The 18,562-nt window shown below is 49.7% G+C and overlaps 1 protein-coding gene across 1 annotated transcript; it reads left to right on the top strand.

Annotated features, from left to right (window-relative positions):
• The first annotated feature begins 12,849 nt into the window (after window positions 1-12,849).
• On the top strand, window positions 12,850-17,526 carry LOC119278148 (stearoyl-[acyl-carrier-protein] 9-desaturase 2, chloroplastic). The gene is made up of 3 exons (XM_037559501.1): window positions 12,850-13,210; window positions 15,765-16,263; window positions 16,573-17,526. Exons 1-3 carry the CDS (start codon window positions 13,092-13,094, stop codon window positions 17,131-17,133), a joined length of 1,179 nt encoding a protein of 392 aa, XP_037415398.1. The 5' UTR covers window positions 12,850-13,091; the 3' UTR covers window positions 17,134-17,526.
• Window positions 17,527-18,562: the final 1,036 nt, after the last annotated feature.

Raw genomic sequence — 18,562 nt, 5'->3', positions numbered from 1 at the left:
TACTCAGACAAGTTACTTCCGCTGTTGGCTTGTATGTCTGTATGACTTGAATTTGGGTCGTGTGACCTGTACTTGTGTGTATGCTATGTATGGCTCTCTGAGCCTTAAATAAAGTACTTGTGTTGTAGAGTCATGTTGTGATGCCTTGTTGTATTTGCACATATCGAGCATATTGTGTGTATGATTGAAATGCTTGGTATGTGTGGGATCTGACTATCTAGTTGTTTATTCTTAGTAGCCTCTCTTACCGGGAAATGTCTCCTAGTGTTTCCACTGAGCCTTGGTAGCTTGCTACTGCTCCGGAACACTTAGGCTGGCCGGCATGTGTCCTTCTTCTTTCCTGTGTCTGTCCCTTCGGGGAAATGTCACGCGGTGGATACTGGAGTCCTGTTAGCCTGCTACAGCCCGGTTTACCGGAGTCCTGCTAGCCCAGTGCTACAGCCCGGATTCACTTGCTGATGACCGACACGTTCGATGCTGGGTCATGGATGCCTGTCCCTGTAAGTCTGTGCCACTTTGGATTTATGACTAGCCATGTCAGCCCGGGCTCTTTACCATATGGATGCTAGCGACACGATCATATACGTGTGCCAAAAGGCGCAACCGGTCCCGGGCAAGGGTAAGACGACACCCGTGGGAATACCATGCGTGAGGCCGCAAAGTGATATGAGGTGTTACATGCTAGATCGATGTGGCATCGAGTCGGGGTCCTGACAGCGTTGGCATCAGAGCCGAACTGCCTGTAGGTTCTCCAAGCCAAACTAGTCGATGTTGAGTCTAGAAATTCTTTAGTTATATGTAGGGGAATTGATTGTGGGATGGAACGTAAGGCTCTTTTTACTCCTCTATCTCATGACATTCTGATCTGAGTCAGTCTATTCTTCCACCGGGGGTTAAGGGATTAGGATCTCTTCTTTCTATCAGGTTCACGTGTTACTAATCAGTAGTACCTTATATGTTTGATGGATACAAGCCTAGTTCAGTTCTACTACCCCATTATGTTGCTAAGATGGACCCAGAACTTTGATATGATGTTGTTGAGTGTCTATGCAATTCTTTGTCAAATGCCTCAAAATCCTTTTGAGCATTTACAGCCGTTATGCTGTCCAATTTCTGCTAGGAATCTTAATGTCTTGTGTTTATCATGTTCCAGATGGCGACCCGTCCTCAGAATCAAGTGGTTCGTTTGACTCGATGTCTAGATGTACCCGGCCATACTGCCATGTTGGTCAGGGTAATGACTGAGGCTGGATACCGTTGGTATCCTGAGTACACAGTCGAAGAGCAATTCCGAGACTTTAATCAAAGTCAATATTTTTGCACTCTCAGGATATTTCCATCTTATCCTGGATCTACCGAGCCCCTCCACTGCTCCTATGGACTCGGGGTTACTATTGAGATGGCTGTGCAGGATGCTGCCTACTATATGATGACCATCATGCGAGTCAGGACTGGCCTATTTCGGGACTCTGACTTCCGGTATATGCCATCATCACTTCCGGGAGCACAAGGGTATCTCCAAGCTATCTATGCTGACTCCACTCAGGAGGATTCACGGACCCGCACCACTGCACAGTTGCTTGAAGACAAGGACCATGAAAATCGGGCCTTGAGGCTAGAGCTTTTCAATACCCGTGCTGATCATTGGGCCACTTTGACTCGGTTTGCACCGGCTGTGCAAGCTGGATATATGGATATGCGAGATCTCTATCCTGTGAGATCTGCTCTGCCAGACGTGATGGATTGGCGTGATGTAGGAGGCATCACCCCACCTCGTGGTCCCCGCAGGCCACCGTTTATTGGTCCAAGACCTCATCCTAGCCCCTATGGTCCACAAGCTCCGCGGGACCGACTGTTTCCGGATGATCACGTTGAGCTTCCAGGCTATGGAGGTGACTTCTATGAAGACTACTACGGAGCTGTCTGAGTTAGTAGTAGTATCACTAGTATCGTACTAGCTGTTTCATCCACCGTCCTGCGTGACTCGTGGGATGTGACTTAGCTTGTACCGCCTTCCGGAGGTGTAGAAAAATAATGTATAGGAGCTCGGAATGCCTCCGATGAGATGTAATCCTTTTTTCACCGTAGCAGTATTTTGTTTGGTTCTGTACTAAACCTTGTATGGTGTGTATGATGATGGAATAAAAGAAGCAGTTTCTGTATCTACAATGTCACACGGATGCTCATCTTACATTCCAAGTTATCCATTACATTCTACATTTCTATGTCAGAATCCTATCATCTTGGACTAAACCATTGCTTTGTTTTCCTAGGATGGTTAACACCCGCACCAACCCTGCTCCCCCAGAGCAGGCCGAAGGCAGCAGAGTTGGGGGAACAAACCTGCCTCACCCTCCCTCTCTGGCCGAAGTTATGCTGGAAGCCGAGAGAAACAAGCAGGAGACTAACCGTTTGTTGGAGCGCATCGAGCAAAACACAGCACACCATCAGAGGAATAACTTGATGTCACTCAGTGATTTCATCAAGTTACATCCACCCACCTTCCACCACTCCGTCGAGCCCCTCGACGCCGATGACTGGCTTCGCAGTATTACTCACAAACTGTGTTCCGCACTAGTAGCTGAGGCTGATAAGGTCATCTTTGCTGCATATCATCTTGAAGGCCCCGCCAGTCTATGGTGGGAGAACTATGGAGCTATGCGCCCAGCGGGCCATGTCACTACTTGGGCTGAATTTAGCGAGGCTTTCCATGAACATCACATTCCGGAGGGTCTCATGGACCGTAAACCTGAGGAGTTCTGCAGTTTCACTCAAGGTCGACTCTCTGTGGATGCTTACAGCAGGGAGTTCGGTAACCTAGCATGGTATGCAACTGAGGAAGTCTCTACTGATGCAAAGAAGCAAGCATGGTTCCGCAAGGGACTTAGCCCTGAGCTTCGCCGCGACCTCCGTCTGCATGAGTGCACATCTTTTCAGAAGCTTGTTAACAAAGCCATCAGTGCTGAGTCTGGTCAGACCGATTATGAAGCAACACGCAAGCATGGTCGTGACATGGGTTCCTCATCCGGTGCTGGTCCTCAGAAGCGCCGTGTGTGGGTGCCTAACACTGCCCTGCCACCCAGGTTCACACCGAGGCCATCCTTTCAGGCGCCTCGCCCCGCTCAACAGTTTGCACCAGCCAAGCCCTATGGTGGCCCAACCAACAATGCTCCTCCACGTACCAGCTCTGTGACTTGCTTTAAATGTGGGGAATCGGGCCACTATCTGCGCGAGTGTCCCCAGACCAACCCCAACCAATCTGGAAAGGCTGTTGGCCGTGGCAAGCCGACAGGAAAAGTGTTCTACGCCAAGCCGGCCACCGCTGCACGTGGCCATGTCAACTGTATCTCTGCTGAAGAAGCTCAAGAGGATCCCAACGTCGTTCTTGGTACGCTCCTTGTTAATTGCCATCCGGCATCTGTTCTTTTCGATACTGGAGCATCTCATTCTTTCATATCCGAAAATTATGCTCGTTTGCATAACACCGCATTCTGTGACATGCCGTCCACTATGGAAATTTCTACTCCTGGTTCTAGATGGCAAACCTCTAGAGTAAGCCATGGAAATGAAATTCAAGTCGACAGACTTGTTTTTCTCGCATCTTTGATAGCCCTCAAATCTTCGGATATTAATATCATCTTGGGCATGGACTGGATGTCAGCCCATCATGCCAAAATTGATTGTTTCTCTAGGACTGTTCAACTCACACACCCTTCGGGAAAGATGGTCAATGTCTTGACCCAAGTAGCTAAGCGACAGCTATATTCTCTTAACACCAGTCTGTTGCCAGACCTCGAAGACGTTCCGGTAGTCCGTGACTTCCCGGATGTCTTCCCAGAGGAATTGCCAGGTGTTCCACCTGACAGAGATGTTGAGTTCGTGATAGATCTCATTCCAGGAACTGTCCCAATTTCTAGAAGACCCTATAAAATGGCACCTTTTGAACTAGCCGAACTTAAGAAACAACTCGATGAGTCCTTGAAAAAGGGTTTCATCTGTCCTAGTTCGTCTCCATGGGCTTGCCCCGTCCTCTTCGTCAAGAAGAAGGATGGTACGGACCGGATGGTTGTAGATTATCGACCCGTCAACTTGGTCACAATCAAGAACAAGTATCTGCTCCCCAGGATCAACGACCTGTATGATCAGCTCGCTGGATCCTCAGTCTTCTCTAAAATGGATTTGAGGTTGGGCTACCATCAAATCAAAATCCGAAACGGGGACATTCCTAAAACGGCCTTTGTTACTCGTTATGGCCAATATGAGTACACCGTCATGTCCTTCGGTTTAACCAACGCTCCAGCCACTTTCTCTCGCTTAATAAACTCAATCTTCATGGAGTATTTGGATAAATTCGTCGTGGTTTACCTCGATGATATACTCATCTACTCCAAGAACAAGGAAGAACATGCTGGACATCTAAGGCTAGTGTTGATGAAACTTCGAGAGCATCGTCTTTATGCCAAGTTCTCCAAATGCGAATTTTGGTTGCCAGAAGTGACCTATCTAGGGCATGTAATTTATGGTAAAGGTATTGCTGTTAATCCCGAGCGAGTTCAAGCCGTCCTTAATTGGACTCCACCTGAATCGGTCAAGCAAGTTCGGAGTTTCCTTGGCTTAGCGAGCTATTGTCGCCGCTTTGTCGAGAACTTCTCCAAAGTTGCCAAACCTCTAACTGAACTCCTCAAGAAAGATAAAAAGTTCGAGTGGACTCCACAATGTGAGCACAACTTTCAGGAACTGAAAAGACGCCTGACATCTGCTCCCGTATTGGTACCACCAGATTTCTCTAAGGACTTTGTTATTTATTGCGACGCCTCACGACAAGGACTAGGTTGCATTCTCATGCAAGATCGTCACGTAATTGCTTACGCTTCACGGCAATTGCACCCACATGAGGAGAATTATCCTACTCATGATCTAGAGCTTGCAGCTGTAGTCTATGCACTTAAAACCTGGCGACATTACCTCCTCGGTAATCGTTGCGAAATCTTCACCGATCACCAAAGTCTGAAGTACATCTTCACCCAACCGGATTTGAATCTCAGGCAAAGACGTTGGGTTGAGTTGATTACGGATTTTGACTTAGGGATAACTTACACCCCAGGGAAAGCCAACGTCATGGCTGATGCACTAAGTTGTAAATCTTATTGTAACAATCTGATGTTACAACAAAGTCAACCGCTTCTCCATGAGGAATTTCGGAAGCTTAACCTTCACATTGTTCCTCAAGGCTTTCTCTCCACCTTGGTGGCGAAACCTACTCTTACGGATCAAATTATCGCTGCCCAAAAGCGAGATAAAGGAATATCTAGGATCAAGGAGAACATTGCTAGCGGAGGTGCTAGGTGTTTCTCCACAAATGATCATGGTGTTGTGTACTTTGAGAACCGTTTAGTGGTTCCCAAGAACCAGCATCTACGGCAGTTGATCCTTAAGGAGGCTCATGAATCTCCTCTCACCATTCATCCCGGTAGTACTAAGATGTATCAGGACCTACGCCAGAGGTTCTGGTGGACTAGGATGAAGAGAGACATTGCTCAGTTTGTTGCTAGCTGCGACGTCTGTCGTCGTGTAAAAGCAGAGCATCAACGGCCTGCTGGCACCCTTCAACCCTTAGCTATTCCTGAATGGAAATGGGACAAAATTGGTATGGATTTCATTACCGGTTTTCCCAGGATCAAGAGAGGAAATAACGCTATCTTCGTCGTTGTCGACCGTCTTTCCAAAGTAGCCCATTTCTTACTTGTTCGCGAGAGTATAACCGCTAGTCAATTAGCAGACTTGTACATCTCCCGAATAGTGTCTCTCCATGGTGTTCCACTGGAAATTAACTCGGATCGAGGAAGTCTCTTCACCTCTCGATTTTGGGAAAGTTTCCAAAATGCTATGGGAACCCGCCTTTCCTTTAGCACTGCTTTTCACCCTCAATCAAGTGGTCAAGTAGAACGTGTCAACCAGATTCTAGAAGACATGCTTCGAGCTTCTGTTATCTCCTTCGGAATGGATTGGGAGAAATGCCTTCCATTTGCCGAATTTGCTTATAACAACAGCTATCAATCTAGCTTGGGTAAAGCCCCTTTTGAAGTTCTCTATGGACGAAGGCGTCGAACGCCTCTTAACTGGTCAGAAACCGGGGAAAGACAATTCTTTGGCCCGGACATGATCTAGGAAGCAGAAGAGCAAGTTCGCATTGTTCGTGAAAAGTTGAAAACGGCCCAATCTCGTCAAAAGAGTCAATACGACCGAAAACATAAGGATATGACTTTTGAAGTTGACGAGAAGGCTTACCTTCGGGTTACTCCTCTGAAGGGAACCCATCGTTTCGGTATCAAAGGCAAATTGGCTCCTCGCTACATTGGACCCTTTCACATTCTCGCTAAACGAGGAGAAGTTGCCTACCAATTGGAACTACCTCTGCATCTCTCTAGAGTCCATGACGTCTTCCACGTTTCTCAACTCAGGCGTTGCTTCTCGGATCCTATCCGTGGAGTGGACCACGAAACGCTTGATCTTCAAGATAACCTCACGTATCAAGAGTACCCCGTTCGTATCCTCGATCAAGCCGAGCGTACCACTCGACGTCATAATATCAAGTTTCTCAAGATTCAATGGTCGCACCATTCTGAGAAGGAATCAACTTGGGAAAGGGAGGATCGTCTTCGACTTGAGTACCCCGCCTTCTTTCCGGAGGAACCTAAATCTCGGGACGAGATTCTTTTGAGTGGGGGTGAGTTGTCACACCCTAGCTAGTTCATGCATTAGAGTGTTGCATCATGTCTATTTTTCTCAACAGAAACTTGAAATGGGGATGACAGAACCCCCAGCCCCCTCTGAAACCAACTAGGGTTTACTAAAAATATTTTCAATGAATCTGAAATGCCCTTCCAAAATGTCCATCATTTTTGTCTTGGTTCAGAACCTCTGCCAAAAGTGATGCACAGTTTTCTAGGTCATCCTAAGGTCTTTGAATTAAATCATAAGTATTTGAGTTTGGGCATTTAAATTATATAAGTTATTTTGAATGCTCAAATATTTCCAAACTAAAATGTTCCATGCTGGATATATTCCAGCTAGTGGCCATGAGCAGTTTGGGAAATTTACGAGTTGTCTAGGTATTTTTAATAAGTCCACAAACCTACAGAATAAATAAAAAAACAGGAAAATAGGGAAAGCCTTACCTGGCGCCACCTAGCAGGCCCACCTGCCGGCCCAGCCCAGCCACCGCTCCAGCGAGCTGCTTGGCTTGGCCAGGCAGGCAGGCAGCTGCTCGACGGCGAGCACAGCATGCGTGCCACGCAGCTGCCCGCCGCCTCACCGCTCCCCTCGTCCAGCTAATGACGGGGATCAACCCCTCTCCCTCTCCCCGACCCCTCAGACACCAGCTCTTCCCCCCAGCTCCTCTCCCTCGCTCTCCCGTGCCATGGCCGACGCCACCGCCGCCGCATCCTCGCCGTAGTCGCGCTCTCCGTCAACCCCGCACTGCGCCACCGTGTCCAGGAGCTCCGCCACCCTCCTCTCCTTTGAGCTAGCCGAGCCCCGAGCGCTCACGTGCCCCGAAGCCACCGCACTGACCTCGACCGAACCGCCATCGCCGGAGATCCCCTTCGCCGTCGCCGCCGCACCAGCTCATCTCCGACCGCGTCGTCTGCTTCCCCAAGACCGTTGTGAGCCTGGCTACCCTCTCCCCCTTCCCTTTCTCGCTCTCGTGCACCACCGCGAGCACACGTAGCTCACCCGCATGCGCTGCCGCGGAGCTCGTCGCCGACGTGTCTCCGGCTAACCACCGGCCACCCCACCTTGTCTAACGCACTCACCGCGTTCCCAGGGGCCCAACGCACCACACCACGTGCCTCACCGCGCCCCGTAGCCTCGGACTCGTCTTCACCCGACTCCGTCGACCGCCAAAGTCGTCGCCGGCGACGTCTCCGGCCACCCCGAGCTCGACCACCGCTACCAAGAGCTGCGGCTCGGTCCCAGCTAGCTGTAGATGCTCTCCGCCGCCCATTTGGTCGCCGGAGTGCATAAAACCACTCTCGCCGCCGCGTTCGGCCTCGCCGGCGGCTAGACACCGGCGTGTTTGACCCTGATTTGACTAGGGTGGGTCCAGGTTGACTCCCCTAAGTCTATGACAAGTGGAGCCCCCTCTGCTAATTAACCCAGATCAGTTTAAACTAAATTAAGTTAGTATAATTAACTACTGACATGCGGGACCCACTGGTCAGTTTGACCTGGACCATCCTGTTGACTTGCTGAGGTCAGCATGACATCATGCTGACGCAGTAATCCTTTCTGGAATTAAAATAAATCTAGAATGATTTATAAATTTCAGAAAATGATCCAAACTTCAAAAATTCATAGTAAATCATCTGTAACTCCAAATGCAAAGTTTTATATATGAAAAATGATCAGAAAAATCCAATCTATCCATCTGTACTGGTTTCATGCATGTTTAAGCAAGCTAACCTGATGTTTAGAGCAGAACTAGATAAAGCACTTATAAGGGCCATGTATGAGTTTGAAACTTGAATCTTGATTCAAAATGGTTCAAACCCATCTAGTTTTAGTTGCATTAGCCAACACACTCATATTGCCATGTTTCATGCATGCATCGTATTATTGCATATTGTTTGGTGATGTTTGTGTATCGGTGCTCTCTGCGGCGGGTCCTGCCCCTGAGGAGTATCGTGACTACCCCAACGAAGAACCATATCAGTGCATCGAACCATCAGGCAAGCAACCAACCTTTTGATCATATCGATACAATCCCATGTTCTCGCTCCTGCTCTCTTTTACTGCATTAAGAGAACGCGTTTCAAACTGCTGTGTGCTACGGTAGTTGAACCCATTTCCTCTGCATGACCTGTCATTGCCACAGTAACTAGATGAAACCCACTAGCATGTGTAGGAGTTGTTTGAGCCATATGTATGTGTTGTTCCTACCTTGCTATGCCTGCTATGTTTAGAGTCGTGTCAGGTCTGGCTCATCTGGGAGATGGGCTAGAGTGAAATGATCGTGCCGGTAATGAGAGTGATGTGGTGAACACGATTTGGTAAAGGTATCGATGAAAGGCCATGTAGGAGTACATGGTGGGTTGTTTCATTGGAGCCGACCTTAAGCACTGAGATCTGTATGTGTGATTTAAGATACAGCTACTACCATGCATTGGGCCCTGAAATATGACCCCGCTCGACTTCTTATTCACCCTAGTCCTCTGTCCAGGAGTTGCAAGTAGTTTCTGGTGTTTGTAGCCTACTGGAGGCCGTGGACAGCGCTGACCGTAGGGGTGGGCTGTGATGCGGTAGGTACGTGGCCGGGAATACCGGGCACCCGTTAGGTGTCACGGAACCCTGTACACATCGTTCGGGGCCGTATGGGAAACCTCGGCCGGACTCCCTGCGGATGGAACCTGGATAGGCGATAAACCTGGACTAGAGACTTAGGTGTTTAGTTAGGTCGTGGTCTACACCCACGTCGGCTTTCGCTTGAAGTCTGCCGAGCACATGTCGTGTGCAGACGCTAAGTGGTGGAAACATGTATGAAGAAGTACACCCCTGCAGGGTTAACATGATCTATTCGAATAGCCGCGTCCGCGGTAAAGGACTACTTGGTTGCCTATACAGTTCATAGACAAGTAAATGGATACTACTAAAATTCTCAAGATAAGCATGAGTGCCGAGGATGGCTCTTCCGTAGGATGACGGAGGTGGATCCTCGGTGGTGTATTGAAGTGGTGAGTAGTGGACTCGTGTGCGCAAAACCATTTCAAGTTGGTGTATCGTAGGATGGCTTAGCCAAGAGTCAAAGCTGGCTTGCTGCAATAACCCCACCAACCCTTCTTGATAATGTGCATGTATGTAGGATCTGATGTAAGTCTTGCTGAGTACCTTTGTACTCATGTTGCTTTAATTTACATTTTTCAGAAGACGCTGCAACCCCTTCTGATGGGTTCTTCGTAGACGTTGACATCGATGAGTAGCTGAGGCCCAGGTGGTGACCCTGAGCTTGTGAAGGACCACGTAGTATAGCCAGGCTTTCCCAAGCCTCTTTTATTTTACTAGTTGTCTGTACTCAGACAAGTTACTTCCGTTGTTGGCTTGTATGCCTGTATGACTTGAATTTGGGTCGTGTGACCCGTACTTGTGTGTATGCTATGTATGGCTCTCTGAGCCTTAAATAAAGTACTTGTGTTGTAGAGTCATGTTGTGATGCCTTGTTGTATTTGCACATATCGAGCATATTGTGTGTATGATTGAAATGCTTGGTATGTGTGGGATCTGACTATCTAGTTGTTTATTCTTAGTAGCCTCTCTTACCGGGAAATGTCTCTTAGTGTTTCCACTGAGCCTTGGTAGCTTGCTACTGCTCCGGAACACTTAGGCTGGCCGGCATGTGTCCTTCTTCGTTCCTGTGTCTGTCCCTTCGGGGAAATGTCACGCGGTGGATACTGGAGTCCTGTTAGCCTGCTACAGCCCGGTTTACCGGAGTCCTGCTAGCCCAGTGCTACAGCCCGGATTCACTTGCTGATGACCGACACGTTCGATGCTGGGTCATGGATGCCTGTCCCTGTAAGTCTGTGCCACTTTGGATTTATGACTAGCCATGTCAGCCCGGGCTCTTTACCATATGGATGCTAGCGACACGATCATATACGTGTGCCAAAAGGCGCAACCGGTCCCGGGCAAGGGTAAGACGACACCCGTGGGAATACCATGCGTGAGGCCGCAAAGTGATATGAGATGTTAAATGCTAAATTTATGTGGCATCGAGTCGGGGTCCTGACAGCTACAGCCTACAGGAGGCCTCGAGCCGTGCGGCCTGTGTGCGCGCGCGCGCGTGTCTGTCAATACAACTAAGAGGCGCACAAGGCACAGTCCACCATCGCAGGCCCAAAACACACGGCAGCACGAAACACGCCCGTGGTACATTCCATCGCACAAGTTTGGCACCGCCCCGTGCTCCGACCCAACAAGGACCACACGGCTAAACCGTGCGTGACACGCACGCACGCACGCACGGTAGTAGTGCACCATAGTACATGCATGTGCAGGGAACCGAGGTCACGGCCACGGCGCCCCTCCATTAATCTCGGGAGCACCGGTGCGTGCGGTGCAGCACTACATGCCCGTCCGCCCCCAGGAGGTCTCGCGCCCTACTACTCTACTGCGACCGATCGCACGGGACGTACCCACACTTGGCACGGGAGCCGCACCTCGTGTCCCGCATGCACCCGGACGACGCGTACGTGCGTACGTGCGTGCACGGCCACTGCTGGTGCCAAACGCCCAAACCGAACCGCCCGGCCGGGATGGTGGCGGTGCGTGCGTGACGGAATCATATCTGTCCTTTCTCCGCGCCTCGGTATCATCGACCCCCCCGAGTACGACCCCCTGGCTGCCTTTTTTTTTTGTTGATAAACCCTGGCTGGCTTTGGGATCACGTGAAGACGCCAGTGATTTCCACGCCGAGACAGAGGCGTACCCCAGCATATGCTTCCCAGTGGTTCCGCGCGCTTCCACCACCTGTGCCGCGCTCGCCCGACGGCCGCACACTTGTCGCCCGCCCCCCGGCGGCGCACCGGACGTGTGGCGCCAGCCTCCGTCGCACGTACGTGTACTACCGACGTCGCCAGCCACGTGAGCAGTCTCGGCACTTGGCGTCGCCGCTCGCACTGCACTGTACCATGGACATGGAGGGGTGGTGGAGTACAGGGAAGAGTGCGTGCGGCGGGCGGAGACCGGCGGTGTGTGGAATTCCAGTTGTGCCCATGCAACGTTTCCACGCAACTGGCTATAGTATTAGATAAATAAATTAGGGGTAGCCATTAAAAAACAGACGTTTTCTCCAAGGCTGGATATTCCCATCCACTTCGGCCTCGCAGCACAACGTTGCCCACCGTTTCAGCTTGATCGACCGTGGTATAGCAATGCCGGTATGTTCATCCACCGCTCGCTGGCCGCATGTCGCCGTCAGGACGCAACCGTGCGATCTTATAGATTCAATGACAGGGTTATTTTTAGGGGACGTAATGAAAGACGTTGAAATGCACACATGATCCCCCTTTTTTTTCCGTGTGTTACTCTAGTCCCATCCCCGCCTCCTCCGGTGTCTTTTCTATGTTTTTTACGCTCGGATTTCTTTTCAGGCATGGTGGTTTTCTGCGATTTATGGTTTGCTTTGCAAACGCGAAAAGGGAGCTGTACAATTCTCCGCATGGAGGATTGACTTGAGAGGACGCACCGATCAATCTACTTAGAAGCGCAGAAACGCTAACCGGTGAACGCACACCGGAAAGGAACTCCCAGTCACCCCTTACGCACATCCGATCGACATCAAACGAAGACAACTTTTAACACAATTGCAGTTTAGTCTGAAGAAATTATCAACCTCCCCTCCCCCCTTACAACTAAAACCCGTCATGAAAGCCGTTCACAAATGCCGTCCTACCCCGCGAACGTCTGTCACCCATTGAAGTCCTAGAAGTAACTAGCATTATTTAGTTAACCTACTACAAACAACAATCCACGTAAAATTAGACCAACACAGTGAAGAGGAAAAAGAGCGAAATCGCCTTTACTGAAAAGGCAAAGATGACTTGTCCTCCACTTTAAGAAAAAGGAGATCTGGACTCCACCCCGGCGTGTGTAGAAAAAGAACAATCTGGCCTGGCCAGCTGCCCCGGTGCCGACCGAGTGTGATAGAAATGCAGACGGGCGAGGCCAAATCAGTACGTATTATTTATTTATTTATTTTTGAGTTGAGGCGAGGCCAAATCGGTAAAAACGTGACGACCGGAGCAGCGGGCGGGCGAGGAATAAATAAGGGCGCGGCCGGGTGGCGGCCCAGCAGTCCGCACCCGTGGCTCCTGTCGACCGCGGTCCAGCCCTCCCTCCCACACTGACACCGCCGCGCCGCGGGGGCAGAGCCTCAGGGAGAAAACCTGAGGCTGAGATCGCGCGAGGCGAGGCCAGCCCACACCCCCGCACCGCACCGCATCGGCATCTCTCCTCGTCACCACTCGCAACCCAATCCACCCGCTCCTCGGCGCCGGCGGCGTACCACGGCCACGGCGGCGCTCGGCTCTCCCCCGGCCATGGCCTCCAGGATGGCGCTCCGCCCCCACGGCGTCACGCCCCCGCTCGCCGCCGCCCGCGGAGGCCGCAGGAGCGGCAGCGTCAGGGTCCTCGCCGTCGCCTCCTCCGCCTCCCCTAAGTAAGCCGCCCCTCTCTCCCCATCAGTTCGTCTCGTGTTCTACCCGCGTTCGTCGCGGCGAGATTGGTCTCCCTATCTCTCCGTGGATAGATGGGTTGGATGGATCGTCGTTGGGTGCCCTCTGTTCCCGATTGGCGGCGATGCGCGCTAGTGCCGACACGAACAACTTTCCCGTAATGTGAATTCAGTCATTTCCTTCGTCATCTTCTTCGTTCCGGTCGTCAGATTCGACTTCCCCGCCCCGGCGGCGCCGCCGCCGCCACCAGCCACCCGCACATGGCCGCCGCACTCTCCTCCTCAGATCAGGCGCAAACACTACAGCAGTAGAAGCACAACTGTTGCCATTAATTTTCTGCGAGCGCAGGCCACCAGTTCCCCTGTGCGGATCGACCCCAGCCCCGCCTGCTCCCACGGTTCGTTTTGCCTTCCTTCCCACCGCACCCGAACTGCAAAGTGCCAGTCAGGCCGTTCCACATTAAACTCCGCTGGGGCCTTCATGTTGCGTGCCGCGGGCGTTTGCCCCTCGACGACTGTTGCATCCCAGAATGGCTCCGGACGCGGTACCACTCCCATGTAGTCGTCTCCATTAACGGCGCTCTGTTTCAGTACTGGCCGGTGGCCGTGTGGGAGCCGGTGGTTCAGGTCGGTTTCATTCGGCTCAACGACCTGCAATCATCGCTCACTCATTCACCATCAAGCACTCCACTTCGTTATAGTACATGGGAGACAGAGGTGAACTATCGTTGTCGGCCTGATTCGGCAGCCCTGCCCTGCTGCTGTGGTCCATGCCATGTTCTTGGTACCGGTGGGATTTAATTTTCCCCAGTTGCTTGCTGTCCTAGGTTGTTGCTGCTGTTTTTATGACGGCCCTGTGTTGTTCATCTGCTCGCTTGACGGGCTATTAAATACATGATGACATCTGAAGGGGGATGGGTTTAGGAGCATGACGTCTGATGGAGGATGGGTTTAGGAGCATGACACCTGATGGAGGATGGGTGTAGGAGGATGACACCTGATGGAGGATGGGTTTAGGAGCATGTCACCTGATGGAGGATGGGTTTAGGGGCATGACACCTGATGGAGGATGGGTTTAGGAGGACGACACCTGATGGATTATGGGTCCGATGGACTGACTGATTGTGTCATGTCATAGGTGCTTTGACATCCACGGTTCCATACTGGCCTGTGTTTCTAAATGAGTCGAGATTTTCATGCCGAAAGTTTGAATGACGAGGTTTCTCGCAGAGCATGGATACTCTGCTGTCTGAACTTTATCTAAGTAGATTTTGTACTACTTGATTCTGTAACACAGAACCTGGTTTGCACCCGAGAGTAGATTTTCCGAGTTAGATCTGGCAATGAGGTTAGAGTAGCAGAGTGAGTGTGACAGCTTGCTAGTGGTAGTTGTCTTTCTGTTTCTCACACTATCTTAGTTCTTCCATCCAGGATTCGTTTTCATTGACAGTGATATGCAGAACTTGTGACTTAGATATCAACGAAATACTAGCTAATATGGCTGATGCAATCCTTGCATTAATAAGTTCATTATGGGGGTCACAGTCACATCGTGGTTGGCATGGGACACCGCATGGGCCTGTAGGTCAATGACATTAGCTACTAACCTAACCACCTGTGTGCATTTATGGACGTATACTAGTAGCATCTCCAATGCATCATATCATATCTGAATGTAACATCATTGCCAAACAGTACCAGATACAGTCGCACTAGCCCCTTGTATCTTGGTATGTAACTCATACAGTCCATATCAGTATTTATAATACCTTGTTTCTTGGTCTGCGTGGTGATATCATATCTCATGTAATCTTTGGTGGCATGGGTTCAGATTTAACCAAATCCAGTGTACAATCTGGTTTCATGCATACTCTGCTTATGATGTCAAAGTAAAAAATTACAGGCATGACTAGATTAATTTGAAAGGCTGAAGAAAAATAAGGTGACTTGGTGGACTACCTTTCTGAACCCATATAAATTTACTAAATACCTTTTTCTTAGAAGTCATATGTTCCAAGTATAGACCTTGTTACCCTCCTATATACACTATAAAAATGTTACTACAGGTGTTAAGAGTTGCAACTCCATCGCTTCTGGGCTTCAGTTTTGATGTCATGACCTTTTTGTTTTTGCCCTTGCATATGCTCCAGCAATTCTGTTTTTCCAGGTTATATGTGCTATTTACTGCAAATTGAACAAGACGAAAGTTTGCTTGTTAATTTTCTAGAGCAGTTAAATAGTGATTCCATGCTCGGGACACATGAATTACATGGGTGTCTCTGCATTTTTTTGCTGTATCACTCATAGCATACTGTAGCAATGCATGTGTTTGTTTTGCATGATATAGGCAATAACTGGTTTTAATTTCTAGAGTACAGTATTTACCATTGCAACCCGAGTAAAAATAAAATAAAATAATTTGTCATGTTAACCACATCAACATATGTCTTCTCCCACAAGTGCCAAATGCTAAAGCAGGTGATGGAGTTGTCATCACATACATGGGTATTGCTGAACGTTGTTTTGTTTTTTATTCCAGGATTGAGAGCAAGAAGACGTTTGCTCCTCCAAAGGAGGTCCATGTCCAGGTTACACATTCAATGCCACCTCAGAAGATGGAAATCTTCCAGTCTCTTGATGGTTGGGCTAGAGATAATCTGTTGCTGCATCTGAAGCCAGTTGAGAAGTGTTGGCAGCCACAGGATTTCCTCCCTGATCCAGCATCTGATGGATTTCACGATGAAGTTAAGGAACTCAGAGAACGTGCCAAGGAAATTCCTGATGATTATCTTGTTTGTTTGGTTGGAGACATGATTACCGAGGAAGCTCTTCCTACATACCAGACTATGCTTAACACCCTCGATGGTGTCCGAGATGAAACAGGTGCAAGCCCCACTGCCTGGGCTGTTTGGACGAGGGCATGGACTGCTGAGGAGAATAGGCATGGTGACCTCCTAAACAAGTATCTGTACCTCACTGGGAGAGTGGACATGAGACAAATTGAGAAGACAATCCAGTATCTTATTGGCTCTGGAATGGTAAGTTGGTAACAGCTTTCTTCAACCATTTTATTGGCCATATTACTGCGTATCTTTTTGAACCACTTTTTTTTTTTTGCTTGTTCATGCTTCTACCATACTCATCTTTAGCTAGTTGGCATGTAGTACTAAACATGTTGCTTTCATGAAATTCTTTTGAGAGCACCTCTAAGACAGTAAATCATACTATGAAAAACTGAGATATCTTCCAATGGATTCTCTACCTTGAACTGTTTTTGTTCATGTTGGCTATACTTCACAGGGAAGTTTGTAAAACTGACGTATACGTCTTTGTGGTTCTGTTTTCAGGACCCTAGGACAGAGAACAACCCATATCTTGGCTTCATCTACACCTCCTTCCAAGAGCGTGCGACCTTCATCTCACATGGAAACACCGCTCGCCATGCCAAGGACTTTGGTGACCTGAAGCTCGCACAGATCTGCGGCATCATCGCCTCGGATGAGAAGCGGCACGAGACTGCGTACACCAAGATTGTCGAGAAGCTGTTTGAGATTGATCCTGATGGCACCGTGCTTGCTCTGGCCGACATGATGAGGAAGAAGATCGCGATGCCTGCCCACCTGATGTTCGACGGGCAGGACGAGAAGCTGTTCGACCATTTCTCCATGGTGGCGCAGAGGCTCGGCGTTTACACCGCCAGGGACTACGCCGATATCCTCGAGTTCCTCGTTGGCAGGTGGAAGGTCCCCGAACTGACGGGCCTTTCCGGTGAGGGACACAAGGCCCAGGACTACCTCTGCACCCTGGCTGGAAGGATCCGGAAGCTGGACGAGAGGGCCCAGTCGAGGGCCAAGCAAGCCGGCAAGATGCCCTTTAGCTGGGTGTATGGTAGGGAGGTGCAGATGTGAGCACGAAACGCCGCCATCACGGCTCCACCTCGCGTTCCAGGCTTCCCGCGTACCTACCCGTCAGTCGATCCATGTGGAGAGTCTGTCTTTGATATAACGAGGTTCGGACTCGCCTCGTTTACATAGTTCTTCGGTTCAGGTTCGTCAGTCAGTACCGTTCCTTATAGCGAATAGGGAGATGTCGTCCGTCCGTGTGTGTGTTGTTAGTTTTGTGTACAACTTCTGCTGGCCGTGTGGAGCGTGGACTGGACATGAACTGAAGCAAGCATGCAGTGTGTGCTGTTTGTGTTGTTCAGATCCCTTGAGTTTTGTGACCGATAACGTTTGTCATCCTGTGATCTGCCCTGCTAGTGATAATAATGTGGAGCTACAACTGAAGATCATTGGTAGAGAGGAACATCTTTCTTTCAGATAATGTAGCTGTCTGTCTGTCTGTCTATCTGAGACAGCATACGATTCGGCCATTGGCGTTTCCGTATCTGCACAAATCAGTGGTTGCTATCCGTCATGATGTGCTCGATTGCTACGTTTGGGATGTGGCCAAATGCGTGCCATCGTTGGTGCATTTCAAAGAGTGTTAGCGTACGCGCAAAAATATGCTGGGTATAGACGGTTTGATACGAAATGCTCAGGTGCATCCGTGCATGTTGGCATCGTCTGGCAGCCATACGCCGCTGTGCAAGTTGAGGATCTGCCAAAAACTGCCTCTGACCACTCGGCCTTGCCATTTGCAGCATATGACCTCAACTTGTAGCCATTCATCAAGCATTTTGGTACAATACGAATTCTGAAAATGTCTGTTAAGGATATTATCGGCACTGATACCGAGCAAATGCGGACAAACCAAAAACCTACAAATTGCAAGCTTATTGATGCAAATTCGGAAATGAACCATTCCCTTGTGCCATCACCGTGCTCTCAAAAGTGAAAACAAATGAGAGGAGAGGAGAGCCATCATCCTCTGTTCTGTTGAGAGCCATCATCTCCTCAGCTAAAAAAAAAAGAGAGCCATCATCCTCCGTTCTGCTCAGCACAGTATGCTAGATTGCTGACACGTGGCGTCAAGGAAATATGCCGGGCTTCTCCAAGCAAAGCCTCTAATCTAATCTAAAATAAATCGGCACCAGTTGGCCTGACACGGAGATCCTCTCTGCCACCTGAAAGGGAGGTGACGTCCGGAGCCAAAGTTCCCTTGATGGAACGGCAGGGCTCATTTCGTTTTCTGTCAGCAAAGGGAGAAGCGACCTCTGCCCATGAAACAGCGCCTCATCGACAAGCCTCTGATGGGATCCCCTGAAAAGAAGAAAAAGACAAGGCTCTGAGATGGAACTTGGAACAATTGATCGGCTGGGCCGCTGGGGAGTGGGGATTCGTGGACATCGTTAACTAGCTCGTCGCTTTCGTAAGATAGTATTCTAGTTTCTGAGGG

This window comes from Triticum dicoccoides, chromosome 3B (genome assembly GCF_002162155.2).
Source record: "Triticum dicoccoides isolate Atlit2015 ecotype Zavitan chromosome 3B, WEW_v2.0, whole genome shotgun sequence".
NCBI classification, from domain to species: Eukaryota; Viridiplantae; Streptophyta; class Magnoliopsida; order Poales; family Poaceae; genus Triticum; species Triticum dicoccoides.
This window is presented reverse-complemented; position numbering and strand designations above follow the sequence as displayed.

Bases quoted from the DNA above. Each gene is read 5' to 3' on its own strand.
- LOC119278148 (XM_037559501.1), top strand. From the start codon at position 13,092: ATGGCCTCCAGGATGGCGCTCCGCCCCCACGGCGTCACGCCCCCGCTC. The intron at 13,211-15,764 runs GTAAGCCGCCCC...TTTTTATTCCAG, and splicing joins GCCTCCTCCGCCTCCCCTAA to GATTGAGAGCAAGAAGACGT. The intron at 16,264-16,572 runs GTAAGTTGGTAA...TTCTGTTTTCAG, and splicing joins ATCTTATTGGCTCTGGAATG to GACCCTAGGACAGAGAACAA.